This window comes from Pocillopora verrucosa, chromosome 12, assembly GCF_036669915.1.
Source record: "Pocillopora verrucosa isolate sample1 chromosome 12, ASM3666991v2, whole genome shotgun sequence".
Taxonomy (NCBI): Eukaryota; Metazoa; Cnidaria; class Anthozoa; order Scleractinia; family Pocilloporidae; genus Pocillopora; species Pocillopora verrucosa.
This window is the reverse complement of record NC_089323.1, coordinates 12,008,338-12,029,827: the sequence shown is the minus strand read 5'-3', so window position 1 is coordinate 12,029,827 and position 21,490 is coordinate 12,008,338. Positions and strand designations below refer to the sequence as shown.

Sequence of the window (21,490 nt, the reverse complement as noted above, 5' to 3'; positions counted from 1 at the left end):
AAATTCTCCATTTTTGAACGTTTGAAAAAAAAATTAATTTGAAATTTTTTAATTCATTTTCTCTAAGAAATTTTTCTACCGTTAATTTTTATGGCAATTTCGATTTCTTGTTTCAGCTTTAATGAATACATGAATTAAAATCCCCACGCAAATGTGAAATAAGTCGAAGTGAACGAAATCTTCTAACGACACAAGGCGAAAATTAAAGGAGTGAAAAATTAAACAACGAAAAGGCATCTAAAAGAGACTGCTTTTTAGCCGGAATGGCTATTATGTCAAAGTTTTCAATATTTCAGGTCTATTCATTGTATCAGTAAATACTATTATTCATTCGCTTCCGAAACTTTGTCCAAATCTACCAAAAAGAAGGCTTTAAAAGAATCCGAATTCTAGGTGGAAAATATTATAAAATTCAAATACCTCACCTTGGAAATAAGACAACCTTAATTTTCGGTTAGGAACAATATATTCGATCATTAATTTAGTCAAAGTTGATTCTCAGAAGCAATAAAGTATACTGTCCTTAATTTTAATTTCACTTGAATATTCCCAAACTGAGAGGATACCGCTGTCCAATTCTAAATCTGAGATAAGTCCTATTTTTTTTTAACTGCTGAAATATAAATATATAGCAAGTGCAGTTCTTGTTGAATTAATACTGGGCAATTCGTGACAAACAGGATTTGAAAGACAATCAAATTTTCAGCGGTATGTTAAGTTTGAAATGATAAAGGTATCAAAACATTGCATAATATTATAAAATTTTGATGCCTATCAAAGAAGCATTCCGAGCTTATAGGCTTCCTCCTAGGGAACTGATTCTGTTTCCTCTATCTTTACTAAACTCCTGGCTGAAAATCAGGATTCGAGCCATCATATTCACGTGAGAAAAATATACAAGATTACTTGGCTATTCGAGTCCAAAAGAAAAATAAAATCTAAAATACCTCTCTAAGAATCCTCCTCGCGCAGGATTTGAACCTGGGGTAGCTTTCCTTTTATTCTTCTTCACTCTGATTCTATAACTTGCGCCTAGAGTACACTGTGGTCTTAAACATCTTTTTTTGATGCGTCTGTTTCAGGCATACCAGTCGTTAGATCGCATTTGCAGGGAAACACAAGCTATCTGTGTGGAGGCCGCAAAGGATGTCTCACGGCGATCAAAGACAACGAAACGCTCTCAGGACACAGGGCTGAATATGGAATGATTAGCAAATAACAACATGTGAAACTAAAACCTACTGAAGACAGCCTGAAAAATGACACACGTTCGAAATTTATCAAAGGTCCCCTTTCCTGTTACGAAGAGCGGTTTTATTTGTGTAAAACACTTTCCATTCGCTTTTCGAAGAATTAGTTTTTTTCGATGTCAATATATAAAAGAGAGAAGGAAAAAATAGGAATGTTGAAAAATAAAGTACATGCGTCAAAAATTGTTATGGTGGCGTTTCTCTTTCTACGCTTAAATATTTTGAGTGTTAAAGGATCTTAACTCTTAAAAGTCTTGGGAGGATTATTAACTCGTTTTTACGGTTGACATTTCGTTAATATTCTAGCGTCCGAATAAAATTTGCCTTAAATCGCAGTAGATCGCGACTACCAAACATAGCCGCTAAGGTATATTAATTTCAAACCTTTCTTGAGCAGAATGCTCACTTTCCGCAACATGCACTTCCTAAAGTACACAACAGAAAAAACTTTGCTGCAATTTTTTCTCATTTTACACCACAACAAGAGAAATCAAGGGATGAACATTTAAGATAGGTTCGTCCTACGTGCTTATGCACCAAACTGAGTCCAAATGTTAGTTAATAAAAATACTTTACATCACTAGAAATCCATAATATTTTGAAAAGAATGAAACACGACTGAGCAAACCATTCTTTTATTTCATTCGTCCACTTTCAGAGCTTTATAAAACATGCCATAAGAAATGATTTACTTATTAAGGGCTATTTAGCTTAACAATCGATACAAAAGAAAACATATGCTATCAATGCCAACCAAAAAGACAAAAGGAAGTACTCATGGCATCTTTGTCATGCCTGACGAGGCACTTGTTAGATTTCAGAGTCAATTTTGTTTCCAGTATAAATTTTTATTTCCAGCTGTTTTAACACTCACCATTAAGTGGCGCATGACCAAAACCAAACTAATCACAACGACCAACCAGACGAAAGGGAAATACTTTTAATAGTCAATGAGAACTCAAAATAGAATCAGGAATTGGAAATGCAGCGTCAAAGTCACAATTGGTTTTCTTCTGAGTCTGATCGAGTAAGTGACACAGGTTTTCTGGACCAATTACAAAGCGAAGAAAGGCAACCAGGAAATCTTAGATGTTTTTAGACTCAATTGAAAACCTACAACTCACATACAATATTCTTTAGAAATATTTGGGCCAAACGAGGGTTTATACTCGGTCCTCACGCACGTTCATTAAGCCGTTTCCTTTATCGTGGCGTTCCATAACACATCTTTGTAATAAGACTCAAGGGAAGTCTTGACACTCTGCGCATGCTTGGAATCTCTAACCTCGACCAAAATGTTGCACTGAGTAGGAGAGGAAACAGGGGATTATTTTTTGAATTCGAAAAGAGTTCACATAAAATTCTGATGATAATTTTCAAGAACCATCTCTGCCTTCCTTCTCCCCTCGAACTCGAAAAATCCTTTGTTTTGAGGTAAATATTTAGGTGAATATCTGTTTTCTTTTTTACCCTCCAGAAAGTCGGTCTCAAATCAAATAATATTTCCAGTTGACATTTACTTTATTATCACCATCTTTTTGCTTGGAAAGGTACGCAAGAACGTTCTTGGTAATTGTAGACGAAACTAGTTTTGTCATCACATCATCAGTTTAATGTGTCGAACGTGAACGCAAAATCAGGATATTCCTGAGTATGGCGAAGCTCTAATCTTGTAGAGAGAAATTTTTTTTTGGTCCCATTTTGGAATGAAAGGGTTGATCATTTTCTTTTTAAATCTCGTCATACCTCTTTTATATGCAGTTACATCCTATCATTATTCATAGACTTTTGTGTGCCCTAAAAAATTTCAAAACAACACAAACCACATTTGGTAATTTGTTTTATCGTTTTTCATAAAAAAAACTTTACCTTCAACGTAAACATATTGTTGTCAGTCAGAATTTGTTCTTGAGTCATATCTCGTATCCTAAAAAAAAAACATCCAGAATTTGTCTCAGATGCTGAATATTCTATGGAAGTTTGTTTAAAGTTAGCTGCTACATGATCAATACTCGTCTCGTCTCTCTCGATAAAATTTTTTGCTAATACAAGTTGGACTCAAAATCTTCGCAGCTAATAATTTCGCATCACAGTTGTACTTAAATTTCCTTCCTCCCATACCGTGCGCTCACGGAGGCTAGTAACGTAATTATTTGTGCCAGTCCTCCCGATTTTTCGTCAATGGTAATTGTAAATCGCACCAGTCTCCCCTCTAGTGCAAGTCCTTTCTCAATACAAGAGCTTAGTACAGACGGATCGATATTTCCACCACAAAGAGGCACGACTACTCTGCAAATAGACAAAGGAGCAGTTTGAGATAATATAATCTTTCTTAATTAGAAGACACATCAATATCTTAAGGGTGTGGTGCGCGTTTGTCACAAATTCCCTATTTCTCAGTCCTTCGCTGTGCGAAACCTTTTGTAATGGTACACCTCTCTCATTTAAACACTGCAATTTTACCTTCCCCCGACGTTTCAAGTAAATTTCCTCTCCTCTGGAGGTTAGCTCAGCTGACAGATTATTTAAGCGCAGTTCAAATCACTAAACGAGTGCTAATTACTACAGCAAGTTGCCGAAAACCCACTGCTAAATTGTCAAACATTTTCAACAAGAATACTTGATGCATAAGATTTATAACTGTATGGACTCAGATCTGCAAACTTACCGTTTGCCATGAAGCTCTGGTAGATACCCACCCAGCAAGGCTGCAACACCGGCTGCCCCAGATCCCTCAGTGACGGCACGTTCATTTTCTATGAGCTTCAGTACGGCTAAACTAATATGATCGTCACTGCAGGGAAAGGTAGTTTATATTTCGGATTAAGCTCTAATATCGTTCTTAAAAGTACAGTTAAGACCTATCCGCACTATCTCTGTAGATTACTGCATGAAATGTGTGACAATAAGGGATTTCAATAAATTGGTCATATGATCAAGAATAGTATGAAGTTCCACTTTCTAGAATGATGTGAGAGTTGCATCATCTAGAAAGGCGGGAATACGCTGGGTGTCTCCGCCTCTCTGTACTTATTTATAATCAACTATGAATCGATCATTGGGTGAAGATAAACCAGTAACACAATCAATACTTCAAAATAAACTGCTTTTCTTGTTTACTGACAAAAGCAAGAGGTAGAGGCCAACGAAAGTCTACTTCCCTTGATTCGGCTCTAGAGTAACGCGAACGGGTACACAATTTGGCGTGCAATTTCTGTGATCAACTCGTGTACGCACTGCATTTACAAGCATCAAATAAAAATTATGTAGAGACAGAGAAAACTCTCGCTTAGTTTCCTGTCATCACATGACAAATATTCAAGCACGTGACACTTTTCCATTCTCAGGAATATTCTTCTTCGATCTAATTGTAATGCAAATTAGGGTTTTCTCCACAACGTTACGTTTCAGAATCGACCACAAGGATATTCGATGCCGAAGAAATCACTATGGTTGCTTTGTTTCTCAAAATAGCTATCCTTAAGGAATTCATTTACCTGACAGCTACAAGTTTGTCTACAAGTCCTGTTGCGATATGAAAAGCGTTTTTCCCCACTTTAGGAAGGTTCAGCGCTAAATGCATTGGAATGAAAACAGTCTCGGTGAGAATTCAAGTAACGACAATTCAACAGGGAACGCAATTCTCGAGGCTAACTAACAATTTATTAAAAAGACTTGAGGCTTAAAAGACACCATTTTTTGACGCAAAGCGGAGCACAATACACGTTTTACTCGAAATTCGTATCCATGTCTCTTTGTGCTTTGTTATTTCGGGTAACGAAAAAACATACAATGTCACCACACCACATTACCATCAAAATTATGAAAAAAACAGTCATCAGTAACAATACCATCACTACAAAAAGGACATGAAGGTGCCAAAAAGGATATAAAGTTACGAAAGGGGAAGCTGGAATGTACTTTTGTTTCCCTTTATTCGAACATTCTCTTGAAGTTTCTTCATAGACGACAGTTGGCTTCAAAAGGTCGAGAGTTAAATGCACCTGCTTACTCACCGTCTGTCAAAGCTGAAGGGTGATCGATATTTAGCGTGACAGGATGACCAGCATCAATTGCGGTCTGAAAACTTGGACACCTCTTTGATTCAACACCCTTTGAAAAGTTAAACAATCCCTTTACAACAACTTAACTGTAATCATATAAATCAAGACAAAGTAATTGACTATTCATGGGGGAAACATCTTCAGACAACCTAACAAATAGCTTTTCGGTACTAAAGTAGATGAAAATGTCAAAATATGTCACGGCTTTCTTAAAGCAAATGGTCGAGTCAACTACCACTGTTCTCTCACTCAGAGCTAAAAAATGTATTTCTCGAAGCAGTTAACTTACTCGTAAGAACGGTGGCAGGTATTATTAAACTTACTATTATCTGAACATCTGGGTACACTGTCTTGACAGCGAGAGCAACACCAGCCAGCAATCCTCCTCCCCCTACGGGGAGGACAACTGCATCCACATTGCACACTTGATCAATGATTTCTAATCCAATGGTGCCCTGCCCACTGATAACGTGAGGATGATCGTGCCTGTTCATTTAGTAATAAAAAAAATTAATCAAGGTAAAGGTTTTTAAAGGTTTTCTGCAAAGGATATCTTCAGGAAGTGCTCAGTTAACGCACAAATGATTGGTTTTGATCATCAATGGCAAAGGTCCTCAATTCGTAAGGGTTCCATAATTAAGCATTCGCGACTGAGGTATTTGAAAAGGGCATTTATTTTTATAACGAAACATCAAAATATAAACACTAAACTACTATTGAGACCCTTCGGATCAGATCTAAATCTAAACTTACCTCGAAATCTTTCGGAACGGCTACGGAATTCAAGAGCCAAGAAACACTCTGGTACTGAATTAACACTTTACGATAACTACCAATTGCGGACGAAGCTATTTCAGCAATAGATGTCACTAGGTCGCATACGTTACGCGACAACAACAAAAAGTTATTACGTAAGTGTCTTTGTTCGTTTTTTTACAAGTTCTTGAACACCTTCCGCGCAGTTCTTTTTTTGTAATCAAAGTCTTTTCAAAGGTGAGGAAAGGAAAGATTAAAAGTGAAGTCATTTGCTGTATTAAACCAAAAATTTTCCCCAGAAAGAGAATCACTTAAAAAAATACTTAATAAAAAATGCTACATCATCTGGTAGAAACCCCATAAATGAGTAACACAACGATACCATAAAATAACAACAGTAACAATAGCAACAACAACAAAGAGGTAGCAGTAACCTGTATCACTCACCCTTCGATATAAGCTAGACGCTTTTCCGTTGCCATGCTGGTAGCAAACTCTTTTGCCTAAATGACAAATGATGAGATAATAAGCAAAAAAAAAGACAAAATGACAAGACAAACGACAACGAAAGACTTACTTCCGCTTGGTTGCTTCCCTTTATGATTATGCTGGCGCCAAATTTCTTGCACATCGTTTGTTTGATCAAAGGTGACTGTTCAGGTAAAACCACGTGGACGGGAATCCCTAAGGCTTGCCCGTGAAACGCAAGTGCTATTCCGTGATTTCCAGGAGTGGCCGTTATGACTCCTCGGTCTTTTTGATCCTAAAATTTTTGAAGTTAATTGAAGACCATTAAACTTCTTAGGTCCGATGTCCTAGGAGTTTTCTTCGTCTTGTGTTCCTGAAAATGTTTCTCCGTCAAGAAAAGACCGAGCTTAAAATTTGATATCTTTCAAACTCTGTATAAACATGGGATGTGCTGGACATCATTCATCTCACCGGCATTTACAAGTAAGACGTTTGTCATCTATAAACTCGGTATATAACATGATCCACTGACGAGTTCACGCAGCTCAGTGATGGAGCATTCGACCGCAAAATTGGCAGTAGCTAATGTTTCGTGACATTTTATTAACTTGTTGGACAAATACACGAAATCCCTGGCAATGAAAGCTTATTCGATTCACTGATTCGGCATGATATCGATGTTTGTTGTTCGCACTTGGCTCTAAAGTGTAAATATGATCAAACTGAAAAGTGCTCTTAATGGTGTAACAACAAATAATCGAAAGATAAAGTCTGGTATTAAGAAGAAATCAACGCTTACTGAAGTTTTGACAAAACTTACCTCAGATAATAGTAACAAGGAATTGATTGCTCCTCTCTCCTTAAAGCTGAAAATAGTAAAACGAACACATGCATAGGGCACTCTTTATTTGCTGGCTAAAAATTCACTTTAATAGATATGCCACTGAAATTTTCAAACAAACTCTGAATTACAATCCTTACCTCCCTGACGGATGCAGGTTTTCCTTTTTAAAAAACACTTCCATGGTACTAAGTTCTGGAATACTGCATTTCTAAAGGTAAGGGTGAGCAAAGAATCGATATTAGAATGGTAGCTTTACTCTAGCAGTTTTAACGAGCTTATTACGTTCCAGAATATTGGGTTAAATGGCGAAGAGAGACAAAACTAAGGGGAACTATACAATCTTCATTATTCTTCCCTCAAAAAGAGGTTACCATTTTTTGAGATACTGCTACATGTGCGTTAACGGACCGGAGATATATTCGCCTCAAATTGAATTTAACATAGCTCACTTGTATATTTTTTGACTGCATCCTCGTTTCTTTCTGTTTCAGCTCGATGAAAACTTCATAGCGCGCGCAAAGGAACGTCCATTGTTACAATGTCTTATAAAATTTACCTCGCAAGGCGTCTTTCCGACCCCTTTTCGGATTCGAAATGAGGCAGCGACGATATCATCAAACTCAATTCCAACTGGTTTTTCCGTGTCGCCACCGAATCCCATTTGTTTCAATTTGTCTCTGAGCTGCTCTGAGAACGCGACAGATGTGCGCGGTTCAGCGAATGGATTCAAAGACTCGTCATAAAGTATTTTCGCTCTCCTCGATATCATTGCTTTTCCCAAAGTCAGATCGCTGTTGCCGTTTTTCTTGAAGCCGTTCTTTTACAGAATCTGTGTTTGTGATCGAGTAAGGAAGCCTAAAAAATATTGTGTAGACTGTTTGAGAAGTTAAATGAATTAATGACGCAATCTTAATGGAATTCTTTAAGTGTTGTGTAGACTGTTTAAGAAGTTAAATGAATTATTAATGCAATCTTAACGAAATTCTTCGCATCTAAGCATCGTCATCACATTAATTGAATTATTCCAGGCACCTTAGAACATTGTCTTTGAATAGAATAAAACCTTATAATCATGGGAACGTGGATGGCATAGTATTGTGAAGATTAACACGGAATGAAAATTTTGAGTTCGTTACAGACAAACTATGACGCAACCTTTGGTGACGACGTCAAATCTTCTTCTGACGTAACGGACGCATTTTCAAGTGAACGCGCTGAAAATTTATGGAGATCATGGAGTCTGATTCTACTTCGACCTTAACAGATGAATCCGAAGCGATATTAGAAAATGAAACAACTGTTTTATTTGATCAAGATTGCCACGTTTCATTGAATCCAATCGTGGATGAGTCACTCTCAACACTAACACCTAAATCACAGATAGACACGAGCAGCAGCAATTATATTTATTTCAAACCTCACACGTACGGAAAAAGACATTCCATCTTGGGGACTGGTAAAAGCAATATATCTGCCTTTAGAAAGCCGGATTTGGCGGAACTTAAAGAAAAATATAACAGAGCGAAGGAAAAATTCAAAGATTGGAATCTGGATAAGTTGTGGGGAGGCCGAGTCGAAAGAATGAAGAGAGTATCCTCTGTTTCGCTTTCAAATATCGTAACCGCGGCGTTTTGGATCCGTGAAGGTGTTCCCAAGACGCCATGTGAGGTTTGTAAAAAAATAATAAATTTCGAGGGCATTTCGATTGATTGTCGTAAAAAATTACTCCCAAAAGCCAACCAGATTATGTTGCATTATTGCAACATAATCATAAAATCCCATCCGTGCGACCATTTATTTATCATTCTATCCATTTGATCATCATTTCTGTATTTACATTTCACCCTATCAAACTCACGAAAATTTCAAACGAGAAAGTGACTTTTTCGCAGAGAGCAGCATCGATTCCAGAGATAGACGACATGGAGGTTTATTTCAAGAGAGAGTACCAGAACCCATCTGGAAGTTTTTATGACAGAGGAGCTCGCTATGCATTACTCCGACTGCATCAGGTAAGAAATCATGGTGCAGCTCATTATTATCTTGGGAGAGTATAAGTAATTATTTGCATAAGTCGAGCGAAGTCGCTGCTTATGTAACTTGGAAAATCTAGCCGAAAATTTTCAAGGTTTCATTTTCAGTCATTTTTAATCATCTTCATTTTCAGAGACATCCACATCAATTTTCTCATGTGAACGGATATGGAGTTTTTGTATGCATTCACGTGCATATGCTACGGTGTATGATATTTTGTATTTGCGTAATTTCGTAAATTCCTTTGAGTAGTTTCACACGGCGCTAATCATGAAGTAAAATATTTCAACGTCACTCCTTCAAATACGAATCGATGGCATATACGAATTGCAACCGGCCACTCTGTATCATTTCATGAAAGTAAGGCTTGAACAAGTCATTATAATTCGTCCCCCATTACGTCCATAACTTTCATGAAAAAGAAAATGATCTCGCATTCCTTCCCATGACAGCAAGCTGTTGAGTTAACTGTGGATGTCATTAATCGACAGAGTCAAAAGAGATCTGGAGTCATCGCCACCTCATCTGGTAACCATGCAATCGCTATTGCCTATCACGGGAAATCCCTCGGGATTCCTGTTACGGTTCTTTTACCAGAAAGTAGATGTCCTGTTAAAATCAGGTTGTGCGAGAAATATGACGCTGACATCACTGAATGTGGTCTGGACGAGAGTGAGGTCAATATATTCATTATACTTTCGATAACTGTATTTATTGTTTTTTTAGAGGGCACGGTAACGAATCCTGCAATCTGATTGGTTCTTTACCCGGTCAGTATTTTCCTATCTCTGCCCACGGGCCACGGTAACGCTCTCGTAAGACGCCGAGTACATCCCAACTTTCATTGTCATTTTTCATAAATATACCTCGTTTTCCGGCTGGGCAGTATTTTAAAGCAAACAAGTCGGTCACTACCTCAAGCCGATAAATAACTTATGAATCCTCTCTTTTCTCTCTCTCAAATCACTTTGGTTGACAGAAAAATATTGGTTTCAGAATGAATTTGTATAAACAATAGTGTCATTACTTTGGTTGACAAGCGGCCTAAAAACTGTCTGCAATTAATTTTAATCGTTCACAAAAAGTACCCAGAAAGTAAAAACGTGAGGTATTTGGTTACAGTTAAACTGAACGATGGAACTTTCATTAATTTAACATCTGAATTTTCTCGAGAAAATTGTTAGTAGAGAAAGAGCGAGCAAAGTTTTAATTTAAGTTCTACAACAAATATACGCTCCCGGTGAGTCTTTCCAATTCCGTTCAATTTGGACATTTGTACCGTAAATTACACAACAGAAACTGAAGGAATTTTTTGAGAAAAGGCCGCATTAAATTCCCTTGTGTCTCGTTGGAGTGTGCCGTTCGAATTTAGTTTTTGTGAAGGAAAGACCAGATTTACACACGCCATTGCAGCAAACAAACGAGCAAACTCTCACAACTTCAGAATAAAAAGATTGAATTTACTCACAATTACTTTCCTCGCCGTTTACTTAATGAACAGAGGTAAATCTTCGTACATGAATGAATCGTCGATGAGAGTGAATAATACTTTCCGTTAGATCATTGACTGATTTTGAAGAAAACATTGTCGTGACAGTCCTTGCCAAACTAGTTCCGTTGTTTTTCAAATGCTCTTATGCTTTTTTTTTCTTACGCGCTCTCTAATTGACAGGTGTCAGATTGTGACAGATACTTGTAAAAATAATGTTTCAAAGTTTGTTTGGAAGCCTTTTAAATCACCTTTATCGTTACGGAAATGAAAATGTTTCGCTGAGGCATCTCTCTTTAATTTACATCACCTCTATTTTAACTACCATTTACTCGCTCAAAAATTGTTCAGTTTATGGAAGATCTTATTGTATTTTCAGCCCTAAATCATTCGGGTTCTTTCGGAAAGAATTTCGTCAAGTTTAAAAACAATAAATATGTTATTTACCGGCTAAGGGTCGGTCCGTATGGTGAAAAACTGTGACCTCGGTCTTGAAAATGCTGCCCTCGGCCTACGGCCTCGGGCAGTATTTTCAAGACCTCGGTCACAGTTTTTCACCATACGGACCTCCCAGCCGGCAAATAACATATATTTTCTGGAGGCTGAATCAGTAGCCATGTAATTAAAACCAACACACGTTTAATATCACGTCCAAGTTGCAACTAGTAATGAAGCCATCAAGTGTCAAATAAAACTTGTAATATAAATCTTTTAATGCTCTAATATTTGCGCTATCTAATACCTCTTCCTAATATAACTGAAACAGTTTTAAAAACACCTTAGTGATTAGCTATACGTTTCTTATTTGGATTTCATGAAACTAGGATCGATGGACCGAACGCTACCCGAATTTTAAATGTCTTTTACTCACTTTGATTTCTATTTTTTGTTTTAGCTGCTGGAGAGAGGTACGAAAATCGCAATTGAGAAGGGACTTATTTCTCTCAATGAGTAAGCGTATTCCATGGTTTGTCTGAACTTTTTCATGTCCTATGGGATCCTACTCAAACATGCCCATCTTTCAAATTCAACATCAAGATATATATTTTTGTAAAAATTCCGTTTAGGAAAAAAGAGGTTAGAGTCCAAATTCCGTAGAAAATATGTATTAAAGTTATTAAATGAACCACATAATTTGGCTAAAAAATTAAAGCTTCGATTCTTTTTAACAATTCCAAAGTGGTAACAAATTTACGCGAACGAAAGCTCAAGAACAACTAAAACTCGACAAAGAAAAACAAAAAGTACGCGAAAATGTCCACGTCGGTTTTCCAATCTCAAGGTTAGGGTTCTTTGACGTGACTGGCTCATTTGTGAAATGACGCACACCGCGCGTGAATGCAAAAGAATACAAGGAGGGGAGAGGAAGAGAAAAATGGTTACTTAAAATTTAAAAACCAAAGAGATTTTCTACAATTTTTTTTGCTATATCGGCACTAAATCAACAAGATAGTGAATAACAAGAACCTAAATCGTGGGTAGGATGTTCATTTTTCGGTGCATGAGTCGAGGACCACAATACAAGTGAAAAAAATCTAATTCATGGTCATAAGATTTGCAAATTTCCAGATACATTTACATCAGCCGGATACCTTATTGTTGAAAAAGATCCCACAAAAATATAAAATAATACTTTAGTAAATGTGCGGTCATCCTTTCATCGTAAATCAAGTTTATATCAGTCACCTGTAAGGGTTGTTTGTTACTTGCACTGAAATAGAATAGATATTACTCATCTTGAATGTTAGTTATTTTTTATACACTCAGAAACGACAACCCTGATATTGTGAGCGGGCAAGGTACCATGGGATTAGAGATTGTGGATCAGCTAGAAGAAGTAGATGCTATAATCATTCCCGTTGGAGGAGGGACCCTAATTGCTGGGACTTGTATAGCTGTCAAAACGCTTTACCCTTCTGTAAAAATCATAGTAAGCGTTAATATTCTTTTAAAAATGATTCTAGTTGTATATGGTCTACGGTTTTCCTTACGTAAATTTATTTTGCCATATTACCTAAAACTTTTGTGTGACATAGAGATACCGAGATTGACTTTACTCTGAATGTGTCCGTTTTCTAGTTAGTCTCTGAGAGAAAGTATTTAAACGCATATCGCCTCAGCTTTTCCTTACTTCCCTTCAATTCTTTTAATTTACGACTTGGTTAATAATAAAATCAAACATTTTATTCGGGTAACAAGCATTCTCTGGTTTGATATAAGGAATGATGATCTTTTTATGCACTCAGGAAAACGCTGAGAAAAACATGTATTAACCGACCCTGAAACGTGACTAAGTTGTGTTTGTTATCAGGCAGTAACAAGGGAACGGAGCCTAGATGTGGCTATGGCACACCACGAAGGAAACGTAACGAAAACAGCTGTATTATCTAAAGACTTGATAAAGGTGGACGGTAAGCTATTTCAGTGTGAACATACTCTCTCCAGAAACCTCATATAACATTTTCAATTCATCTCTTCCATTAAAGAACCAGGCCATCACGATTTATGGACCTTCAACAAACTGGGCAGTTTAAAATCTCGATGTTTAGGTGCAGTACGTCAGCAAAATCAATTAAATGGCGCTCTAACTTAAATTGTTAATAACTTTTATGGTTTTGATATTCTGAACACCCTCAATTGCAGATATGGATAGTAGTGAGATTAGCAGCAGTCCTCTCAGACCCGCCGAGGATTTAATGGACAAATGCATCACTGTAAAGTATGTTCACAGGCAGATTTATATTACGAAGTTCATGCGAAACGAAGCATCTGAATCAATGTCACCGTCAAAGATGATCGTGAGACTGTCGTAATGATAACAAAAGTTTTCATGCCAGAACTGTTGTTTGGTCTGAGATAGCCATGTTTGTGATGAGTCAGTTAGCATTTTTATGAGGATTGCCTCACTTCTATATCAACCACATAGAGATGCTTTAGCGAGAATGACAATCGCTCTGTGAGCGGTTTGAAAGGAGGTTCTTTCCATTCAGAAGAGAACCTTGATTTCTAAGAAAAAGGAATATTGTGTGACTGTATTTCCCTTTCAGGGAAGATCTAATAGCATTAGCTCTGCTGAGATTGTTGGAGTATGAGAAAGTCATCTTAGAAGCAGACGGTGCAATAGGGCTGGCGGCTCTTCTAGGAGGGCATCTTCCTGAACTTAAAGGAAAACGGTACGGCAAAATGATAAAAGAAATTATACGAAAACCAATATGATGCTGCTCATTACTGATACATGCCAAACAATTGGAAATAAAGTGCATGGCATTTTTTATAAACGCCAGCAAGAGAAAAGTAGATAGTAACGTTAACCTATCAGACAATAGAAACCGTAACAACGCACATGAAATATCTCTATCGCTCCAAAAAAATAATAAATAAATAAAAATATTTAAAAAAAATAGATAGATAAATGAACGGCCATTATGCACGAATCCTGACATCCTCATCCTAATTGGCTTAGTCCCATAGTGGTAAAGGCACATTTTAATCTAACACACTTTTCGATCATTGGTTCATTTCGTTCATCTTCTGGACACAAGATGGAAACTTTTCCTTCACTCGGTAGGTGTCATTTGATTGTCGAAGCTAAAATAAAAAGCACCCCAAGATATTCAAAGACTTAACTTTATCAATAACGTTAATTGCAACCACCACCTCCTTTAATTTTTTTTCCTCAGGGTGGTAGTTGTCCTTACTGAGGCAAACATAGAGCCAGCTCCTCTTCCGCAGGTGATTGCCCGCGGGCTCGCGACGGATGGAAGACTGTTACGGTTTGCAGTTCGGATCGATGACCGGCTTGCTACCATGGCAACGCTTTTGCGGTTAATTGCATCAACAGGAGCAGTGTAAGTAGGACAGAGATTGAGCAGATGTAATTTTTCGGAGGGCTTTCACCCTCAGGTCCCACTGGTGAACGGAGTATACATATTCCAGTGGATCTGAACGTCTTATTTTTCGTTGTATTTTTAACAAAAGGCCTTTATGCAGGGGAGAAACCATATTATTTTTCATTTTTGCCATCGTAAAGTACCTGTAGATGTTGAGTACCCACAACGTTATGTAATAAACTGTCTGAAGATTGCCTTAAGATGTACCGAAAAATTATTCTGTTGGCACCAATATTTCGCAAAACAACTCCGTAACTTTAAATGGCATGAAGCTTTAATAAGCTGTTGATTATTGTGTAGCATAAGCATAATTTAGAAATCGAACCCTCAATCAAATCTAATTGTGACTTTGTGGAACGTTTTAACAGTCTTTGTCTGTTCTTATCAACAGAATTAAAGATGTCAGTCAAGAGCCAGCGTGGAGTGATCCCGGCATGCTTTGCCTACAGGTATTGTATTTCATTGCAAACTATTAGCTTGTTGTTACAAGTGGACTCTAATTCCCTTAGGTGCAAATGTCCTCACTGTTTGTTCATTTTCGGTATTTTTTCTTTAATTGTTTTTCCACCAAAATTTTTTTAAAATATATATATATAAAAGGACCGTTTTCTTGCTCTTTTCTTTTTTTACAGGCAAAAGTGATGGCTGAAGTACGAGACCGTGAACACTCTCGTCAGTTGAAGTCACTTTTAGATCAGAATTTTCTCGTTAGCTTTTGGAGCTCTGAAGCGCACAACTCAGAATAAAAGAACTGTTGAACGAAAAGGCAACCACCCCTATCTACCTTAACTTTTGTTTTCAGCTCTGACAGCAAACGGCAAATTTGGCTGAAATACTTTGCTTTCTGCCATTTTCACACGAAAGGGAACGCATTTGCTCTTACTGTAAATGTCTTTTTTTTAATCAATTTCTATGGGACCGATATGGGGATTGAAGAAGGGAATACAAGGTCTTACTTTCAGCCAATTTTTTTTGAGGCAAAACGCCATCTTTCTACAAGTCTTTGTTTATATATACCAGTATCTTTCTTTCAAATGTCAGTCATGCACTCCAAACCTATCTCTGACGAAGAAATTGGTCAAAACATTAAGTCTAAGTTCAATTTTCGAGGGCATAATCTATAGTGTTTTTTAAAAAAAAAGGCTTCTGACCTCTCGGGGGATGGGTGTTGAGACAGTCTCTGCAGTGATTTTATTTTCGTTAGGTGCTGAAACAAAATAAAAAATATTCCCATAACTGAGATTGAAAGACTGCTTTTATTTCTGTGAATCTGCCAGCTTGAAGAGTATGAGAGAATGGTTATTTGGTTCCGAAATAACAAACCTGCCTTTAAAAAGCACTGGATTATGGTCCCAATGGAAACGGAATCACAAATCCCAAGCTAGCGGGAATATTATACAGTTAATATATGGTCTCGAGGTAGAACAAAACTAGTTTCCCGTGGGAACATACATCAAGTGCTTTGTTATATATTTAGACTTTCCCTTAAACAATCATATTATGTTGTATTCGGCGCGCGGGCAACAACTGTGCAATTGTATCCCGGTTAACGAAAATTCGATTAACGAAATCAATTTTCGATGCCGCACTTTAAATTGTTCATTTTTTCTTTCGATTAAACTTCATACCATAAGTCATCTTTAATCGAATTTCTGGTTTCAAATACGGTGAATACATATATGCATTTATATATATATATGTGTGTGTGTGTATATATATATATATATATAACAGGGGTGGATCCAGGATTTTGAGTGAGTAGTTTCCACCCGAGGACCCACTCCTGCTAGGGGGGTTCGGGGGCATGCCCCCCCGAGAAAATTTGAAATTTGGAGCTCTCTAAAGGCCATTTCATGCATTTTTAGAAAATTTAATTGCCCCCAAAAGACTAAAAAAGCATGTAATCAAAAAGGCAAAAAACATTTATTTTTCTTGAAAGTACTACAGGAAACACTCTGATCTACAAATATTCCACCTTTAGCTACTGTGCAAACCAGTGTATATAGTGTTTTCAGGAAGGCCAAGTCATCACCAAGACTTTTCACACTGGAAAACATCACCTTCCAGTCAGGAAAATCAAGATGTGGAGAAAAAAAAACGAATTAAGTGTTAGTGTTTTTGATAACAAAAGAAAAACAAGCACAATTGATGATATAGTTTAAAGATTGATAATAAAAATCTACTTGCCTTTTTCATCCTTGGGACCACAGGCTTACCATCCATAAAGCCCTTCTCTCTCTCAAATTTCTTCTGTGTTGTGCTCCTATAATGAATGAAATGAATGAAAGCCAGGCTCAATAAATCCAAATGTTTAGCAACACTAAAAACAACATTTCCTGAGCTGGCTTTTATTCATTTCATTTATAGGAGCACAACACAGAAAAGAATTTGAGAGAGAGAGAAGGGCTTTATGGATGGTTAGCCTGTGTTGGGAGCTGGAATTCAAAAAATAAAACAATTATTAGAAATATAAATTATAAGAATCATAAAATGATATACAAATTGAAGTAAAATGATAATTTGAAATAATACTAGCCTTTCTTCATCCTTGGGAATTGCTGTGAAGCTGGTTGAGTTCAGTGAAAATGTTTGTTAACCATTTAAGCTTAACATGAAAACCCAATGTCAATGTCAATGGAAAATCATCACAAGTAAAACAAAATAGAAAATAACCTTGAAATGAGTTGAAAAAAGTTATACAGGCACCAGTTTGAGCTTCTGTACTGTTCTCCATCAGTTTAAGGATTATGAGACTTAAAGGCCATAACCCAGACAGAACATAACTCACAAGTACTCTAGAAACAGCTGGTGCAAAAAATTATTACAAAATGTTTGCCATTCTCATTCTCCTAGGATGTAACTCAGCAAATAAATCTATTATACGTTCAAGGTCAAAATCCATGTCTCTGTGGGCATGCATCAGTGCCAATCCATTCAGTCTGTCCTGGGTCATTGTATTTCTCAAATAGTTCTTAAGATTCCGAAGGGATGATATGGATCTCTCACAAGATGCAGATGAAATTGGAATTGTGATCAGGACTTTCAGCATGGAATAGATGTTGACATATGCATCTTTGTCAATATCCTTCAGTGTAGCCTCCAAACTGTCAGGAATAATATCTCCTCTGTTATCCCTCCCCTTCCACAATCTCTCCCATAACAAAAGCTCTGCCTGTAATCCTGCATAATTTGGTATGTCCTGTCTGTAATGGTTACAAAATTCCAAAGCATTGGCCTTCCAGGCAGGGTCAGTAGCTAGTAAAACAGAGGGAATAATCGAAATACCTTTATAGCAAACAAATACATCATCCTGGAATCTGGTGTTGAGCTGCTGGAGTACATGGTCAAGAAAAACTCTAGTGAGATTGATCTTGAAATATCCCTCAGGAGTTGCAGCAGGAGCATTATTTCTATGCATTTGTCTCTGGGCTATCCTTGGCATTTCTGGCTGGACTGCTACTTGTCTTGCAATGGTCACTGCTTCCTGGTAGAGATTATGATGTCTGTTATCAATGTCAGTGCTCATGTCTTCAAGGACTGATTTCAAAAGAGCAAGTTCATCTTTAGCTTTTAGAAGATCCATTGCTTTTTGTTGCAGCTTCACTGTGAGTGTTCTAGTTAATCCCAAAATATGTCTGACAATAACAAGAGAAACAATAAAGGAAGAGTTGATTGCATTAATTAAGGACTGAGCATCATGTCTGCTTGTTGGATTCCAGGTTGAGTCTCCAGGGCTGTTTCTGTTAAGTGAGATGTCTTCAAGTGTAGCTGTGACTGGGTAGAGAAGTTCAACTATGCGGTCCATTCCATCAATCCGTTCAATCCATCGTGTGCGGCACACATCAATTAAAACAGTATGGTTTGCCCGAGGCAATAGTTCTCTGATCTTGGCTATTAAATGTTGTTGACGCTTGGGAGAGTTGTTAAAAAAATTAGAAATCTTGCGCACAATATCCATCATGTTCCTGACAATTGGCAATTGGCAAGTGTCTGCTATGCACAAATTAAGCCTGTGGTTCATGCAGTGGACATAGATTGCCTTTTCGTGTTCTGCACTGATCAATGAGGAGGCTCCATTTAGTCTTCCAGCCATATTGCCTGCACCATCATAACACTGCCCACGACAGTCTTCCATTGTCAATCCTAAGTTTGCTACAGCTGCAGTTATAATGTCCTTGATAGCCTCCCCTGTTAATCCCTCCTCACAAATGTAATACCCAATAAATTCTTCTCGGATGGTTTTAGTTGTATCCAGAAATCTTATTACTACAGAAACATTCTCCTTATTTGAAATGTCAGCAGCTTCATCTGCCATATACTTACTATTTCTTATTTCCTGTGATAGATCATTCAAAATGTGAGCACCAACAGTTTCTATCATTTCATTCTGAATGGTCTTTGAAATGTATGTGGCATTTCTGGGTGCAGTGTCCAGGTGTTGCTGCAGTGTTTGGTCACCACTGTCTACCCGGAATTCTAGCAATGCCTGGAAATTACCGGTTAGGGCAGCATTAGTGGGATCATCATCTCTCCGCCCCCTGAGTGGGATGTTGTTTTTCCCACAGAAAATAATAGTTTTGAAAAGGGACTTTAGAATCTCCCGATTTCTCGCGATTTGCTGTTGAACTATGTTATTTAACTGCTGGTCAATTGGGACAGCTCCTCTTTGCATCATTCTCTTGAAATCATTCATAGCAGTCATAGAAAAATTGTGAATTTCACAATTTCCTAGCGAGTGTTTGGTTAAGCGAGAAGCGGCCGAAGTCCAATTTGTGAGAGGAGACTTCAATAATTTGTCTAACTTATTAGCGTTTCGCCCACACTGAACTCCAAAACAAACACAAGCTAAACAAAATGCTCCATCGAAATATTTGGAGTAAGCTAGCCATGGAAATCTTTTCAGCCAGCCCGAGACAAACTTACGAGATTTTCCATTTTCCATTGACACGGGGAAATCAAAAAGCTCACCTGGTTTCCACACGTTTTCGACGAACTCCAGCTTCTGATGCGGCGAGTAGTTGTGGATCTCGTCGAAAACTAGGCCAATGTCGAAGGGAGAACAATCCTCCCTCCGACAAACAGGATCTCCGCGAGTCCTAACACTAGTATTTTTTAAACGTTTAACAGTAAATTCCGTCGTTAACCCCTGAGCAAGTTCAAAAGTACTTGTATTGTAGGAGCAACGAAAGAGACCCGCTGGGGGAGGAACTGCCCTTTTTATACTTTGTCAGTAGTTTCCAAGGTAGTTTCCAAACACAACTAGCCAATCAGAAGAGTGTTTTGAGTGAGTTCCGATGACGAAATCTTTGCTAGCCAATCGTGAGGGGTTTTGACTGTGTTCCGCCTGTTATTGTCACCAAATAACAATGACTTACACCCACCGGTTGCGTAAAGATTGGCTCCACGAACATTTTCCGACGGCTTCCGACGGTTTCCGAGGTGTAATCGAAGCTCGAAAGGCCAGCGCGTGATCCGGAGCGCTCCCGAACGCCTCATGACCGCAATTATAACGAAATTAGTCATTCTAAACGTATTTTCTTTAATAAATAACTGTAAAACAGGAAGATGGTTTATTTCTGGAAGACGTTTAGTGATTTCCACAAAAGTATCAGTAGTTTCCAAAGGGAAATTAGAGTGTTTTCCAAAAGTACTTTTATCAACATTTAACTAGGTCGGAAAAAATTTGAGTGAGTTCCGGAAATCAGGTAAACTACCCTGGATCCACCCCTGATATATATATATATATATATATATATATATATATATACACACACACACACACACACACATATATATATATATATATATATATATATATATATATTCAACATTCAAGTAGCACAAATAGATTAAGGATAGAAACAAATTGACTCCGCTCCACTTTGATACTTCAATGGCAGATGTTCCTCTTTAAGCATAAAGGCGATTGACTAGTATTTCAGTTGAAAACAGTAGATCAGAGCAGCAAAAACCTTAAAAAAAAAAGCAGAACTTGATCTTCTTGGAAACAGTTGTTTTTAAAATTGAGGCAAAAAAGCGGCGTTTAAACCAAGGAATAATAAACAGTTTACAATCTCTTTTTTGGTTTAAAGTTAATCGAACAAATATTTTTCTATATTTTTTTTTATCGTTTTGAGGAGCAGCAAAAAAGTGAGCGAAAAAAGAAATTGATTTTTCCCAGTGACTATTCAGAACTGACGGTGAAAAAATGAATAATGTTAAAAGAAGAGACACTCATTGAGTAAATCATTATTAATCTCGCGGACTTCATGGCTGAAGAGGTCATGGGTTCAAATCCCGTACGGGCCTGAATTTTTTTCAGGTCCTATTTTCAGCTACTAGTTCAGTAGTGTTCTTAGCTGCGAGGTTCTCTTAAATTCGTTTCTTCACTACAGTGCAAATATAGGAATTTCATATATCTAAAATTATTATTCATTGCTGATGTTTTCTTACACCAATATTGCTTTCTTTAAATTGACTTTTGCACGGAATTTTCACTTCCTCGCTGTTGTCACAAGGTGTTATATTTTAATCGGTGTCATGGAAATTCAAATTCACCAATCAATTTTAAGCGCCACCATAAAATCAACCTTTATACTCATGTACTGAGCTGAGATAGGTATTCTGCTTTCATTTAGATTTAGTATTTTCGAGGGGGCTTATTCGATCGGGCTTTTTCGGTAAGTTTGCGAATT

General features: G+C 37.4%; 3 protein-coding genes and 1 long non-coding RNA gene across 7 annotated transcripts in view; 2 read left to right on the top strand and 2 right to left on the bottom strand.

Annotated features, from left to right (window-relative positions):
- Positions 1 to 1,439, top strand: part of LOC136277361 (uncharacterized) — a 1,868-nt gene extending 429 nt beyond the window's left edge. The window contains exon 2 of the long non-coding RNA XR_010715866.1: positions 1,083 to 1,439. This is a non-coding gene — a long non-coding RNA (uncharacterized lncRNA). The remainder of the gene's footprint in view (positions 1 to 1,082) is intronic.
- A 1,000-nt stretch (positions 1,440 to 2,439) lies between these two features.
- Positions 2,440 to 8,151, bottom strand: LOC131785081 (L-threonine ammonia-lyase-like). Its single transcript, XM_059101927.2, has 12 exons — positions 7,939 to 8,151; positions 7,520 to 7,590; positions 7,359 to 7,404; positions 6,648 to 6,833; positions 6,518 to 6,573; positions 5,638 to 5,800; positions 5,267 to 5,363; positions 4,748 to 4,823; positions 3,919 to 4,044; positions 3,372 to 3,539; positions 3,120 to 3,177; positions 2,440 to 2,553 (listed from the first exon to the last, which is right to left on the bottom strand). Exons 1-12 carry the CDS (start codon positions 8,149 to 8,151, stop codon positions 2,440 to 2,442), a joined length of 1,374 nt encoding a protein of 457 aa, XP_058957910.1.
- A 464-nt stretch (positions 8,152 to 8,615) lies between these two features.
- On the top strand, positions 8,616 to 15,541 carry LOC131785080 (L-threonine dehydratase catabolic TdcB-like). The gene is made up of 11 exons (XM_059101926.1): positions 8,616 to 9,050; positions 9,275 to 9,394; positions 9,869 to 10,088; positions 11,801 to 11,813; positions 12,673 to 12,835; positions 13,217 to 13,316; positions 13,549 to 13,624; positions 13,953 to 14,078; positions 14,586 to 14,753; positions 15,187 to 15,244; positions 15,428 to 15,541. Exons 1-11 carry the CDS (start codon positions 8,616 to 8,618, stop codon positions 15,539 to 15,541), a joined length of 1,593 nt encoding a protein of 530 aa, XP_058957909.1.
- Positions 15,542 to 16,699: 1,158 nt separating this feature from the next.
- On the bottom strand, positions 16,700 to 19,885 carry LOC136277528 (52 kDa repressor of the inhibitor of the protein kinase-like). 4 transcript variants are annotated; one of them, XR_010715930.1, is made up of 3 exons: positions 19,764 to 19,885; positions 17,332 to 19,281; positions 16,700 to 17,230 (listed from the first exon to the last, which is right to left on the bottom strand). XR_010715930.1 is itself a non-coding variant. In XM_066159856.1 (3 exons), exons 2-3 carry the CDS (start codon positions 19,174 to 19,176, stop codon positions 17,214 to 17,216), a joined length of 1,113 nt encoding a protein of 370 aa, XP_066015953.1. In that variant the 5' UTR covers positions 19,177 to 19,281; positions 19,764 to 19,885; the 3' UTR covers positions 16,700 to 17,213. The 4 variants fall into 4 exon arrangements, 1 of the variants encoding a protein (XP_066015953.1); XR_010715931.1 differs by having other exon boundaries at positions 16,700 to 17,058; XR_010715932.1 differs by having other exon boundaries at positions 17,332 to 18,705; positions 19,764 to 19,846.
- Positions 19,886 to 21,490: the final 1,605 nt, after the last annotated feature.

Bases quoted from the DNA above. Each gene is read 5' to 3' on its own strand.
- LOC131785081 (XM_059101927.2), bottom strand. From the start codon at position 8,151: ATGATATCGAGGAGAGCGAAAATACTTTATGACGAGTCTTTGAATCCA. The intron at 7,405-7,519 runs GTAAGGATTGTA...TACTATTTTCAG, and splicing joins AACCTGCATCCGTCAGGGAG to CTTTAAGGAGAGAGGAGCAA. The intron at 5,801-6,517 runs GTGAGTGATACA...CTAAATGAACAG, and splicing joins CGTCTAGCTTATATCGAAGG to GCACGATCATCCTCACGTTA.
- LOC131785080 (XM_059101926.1), top strand. From the start codon at position 8,616: ATGGAGTCTGATTCTACTTCGACCTTAACAGATGAATCCGAAGCGATA. The intron at 12,836-13,216 runs GTAAGCGTTAAT...GTTTGTTATCAG, and splicing joins ACCCTTCTGTAAAAATCATA to GCAGTAACAAGGGAACGGAG. The intron at 13,625-13,952 runs GTATGTTCACAG...TTTCCCTTTCAG, and splicing joins GACAAATGCATCACTGTAAA to GGAAGATCTAATAGCATTAG.
- LOC136277528 (XM_066159856.1), bottom strand. From the start codon at position 19,176: ATGATAGAAACTGTTGGTGCTCACATTTTGAATGATCTATCACAGGAA.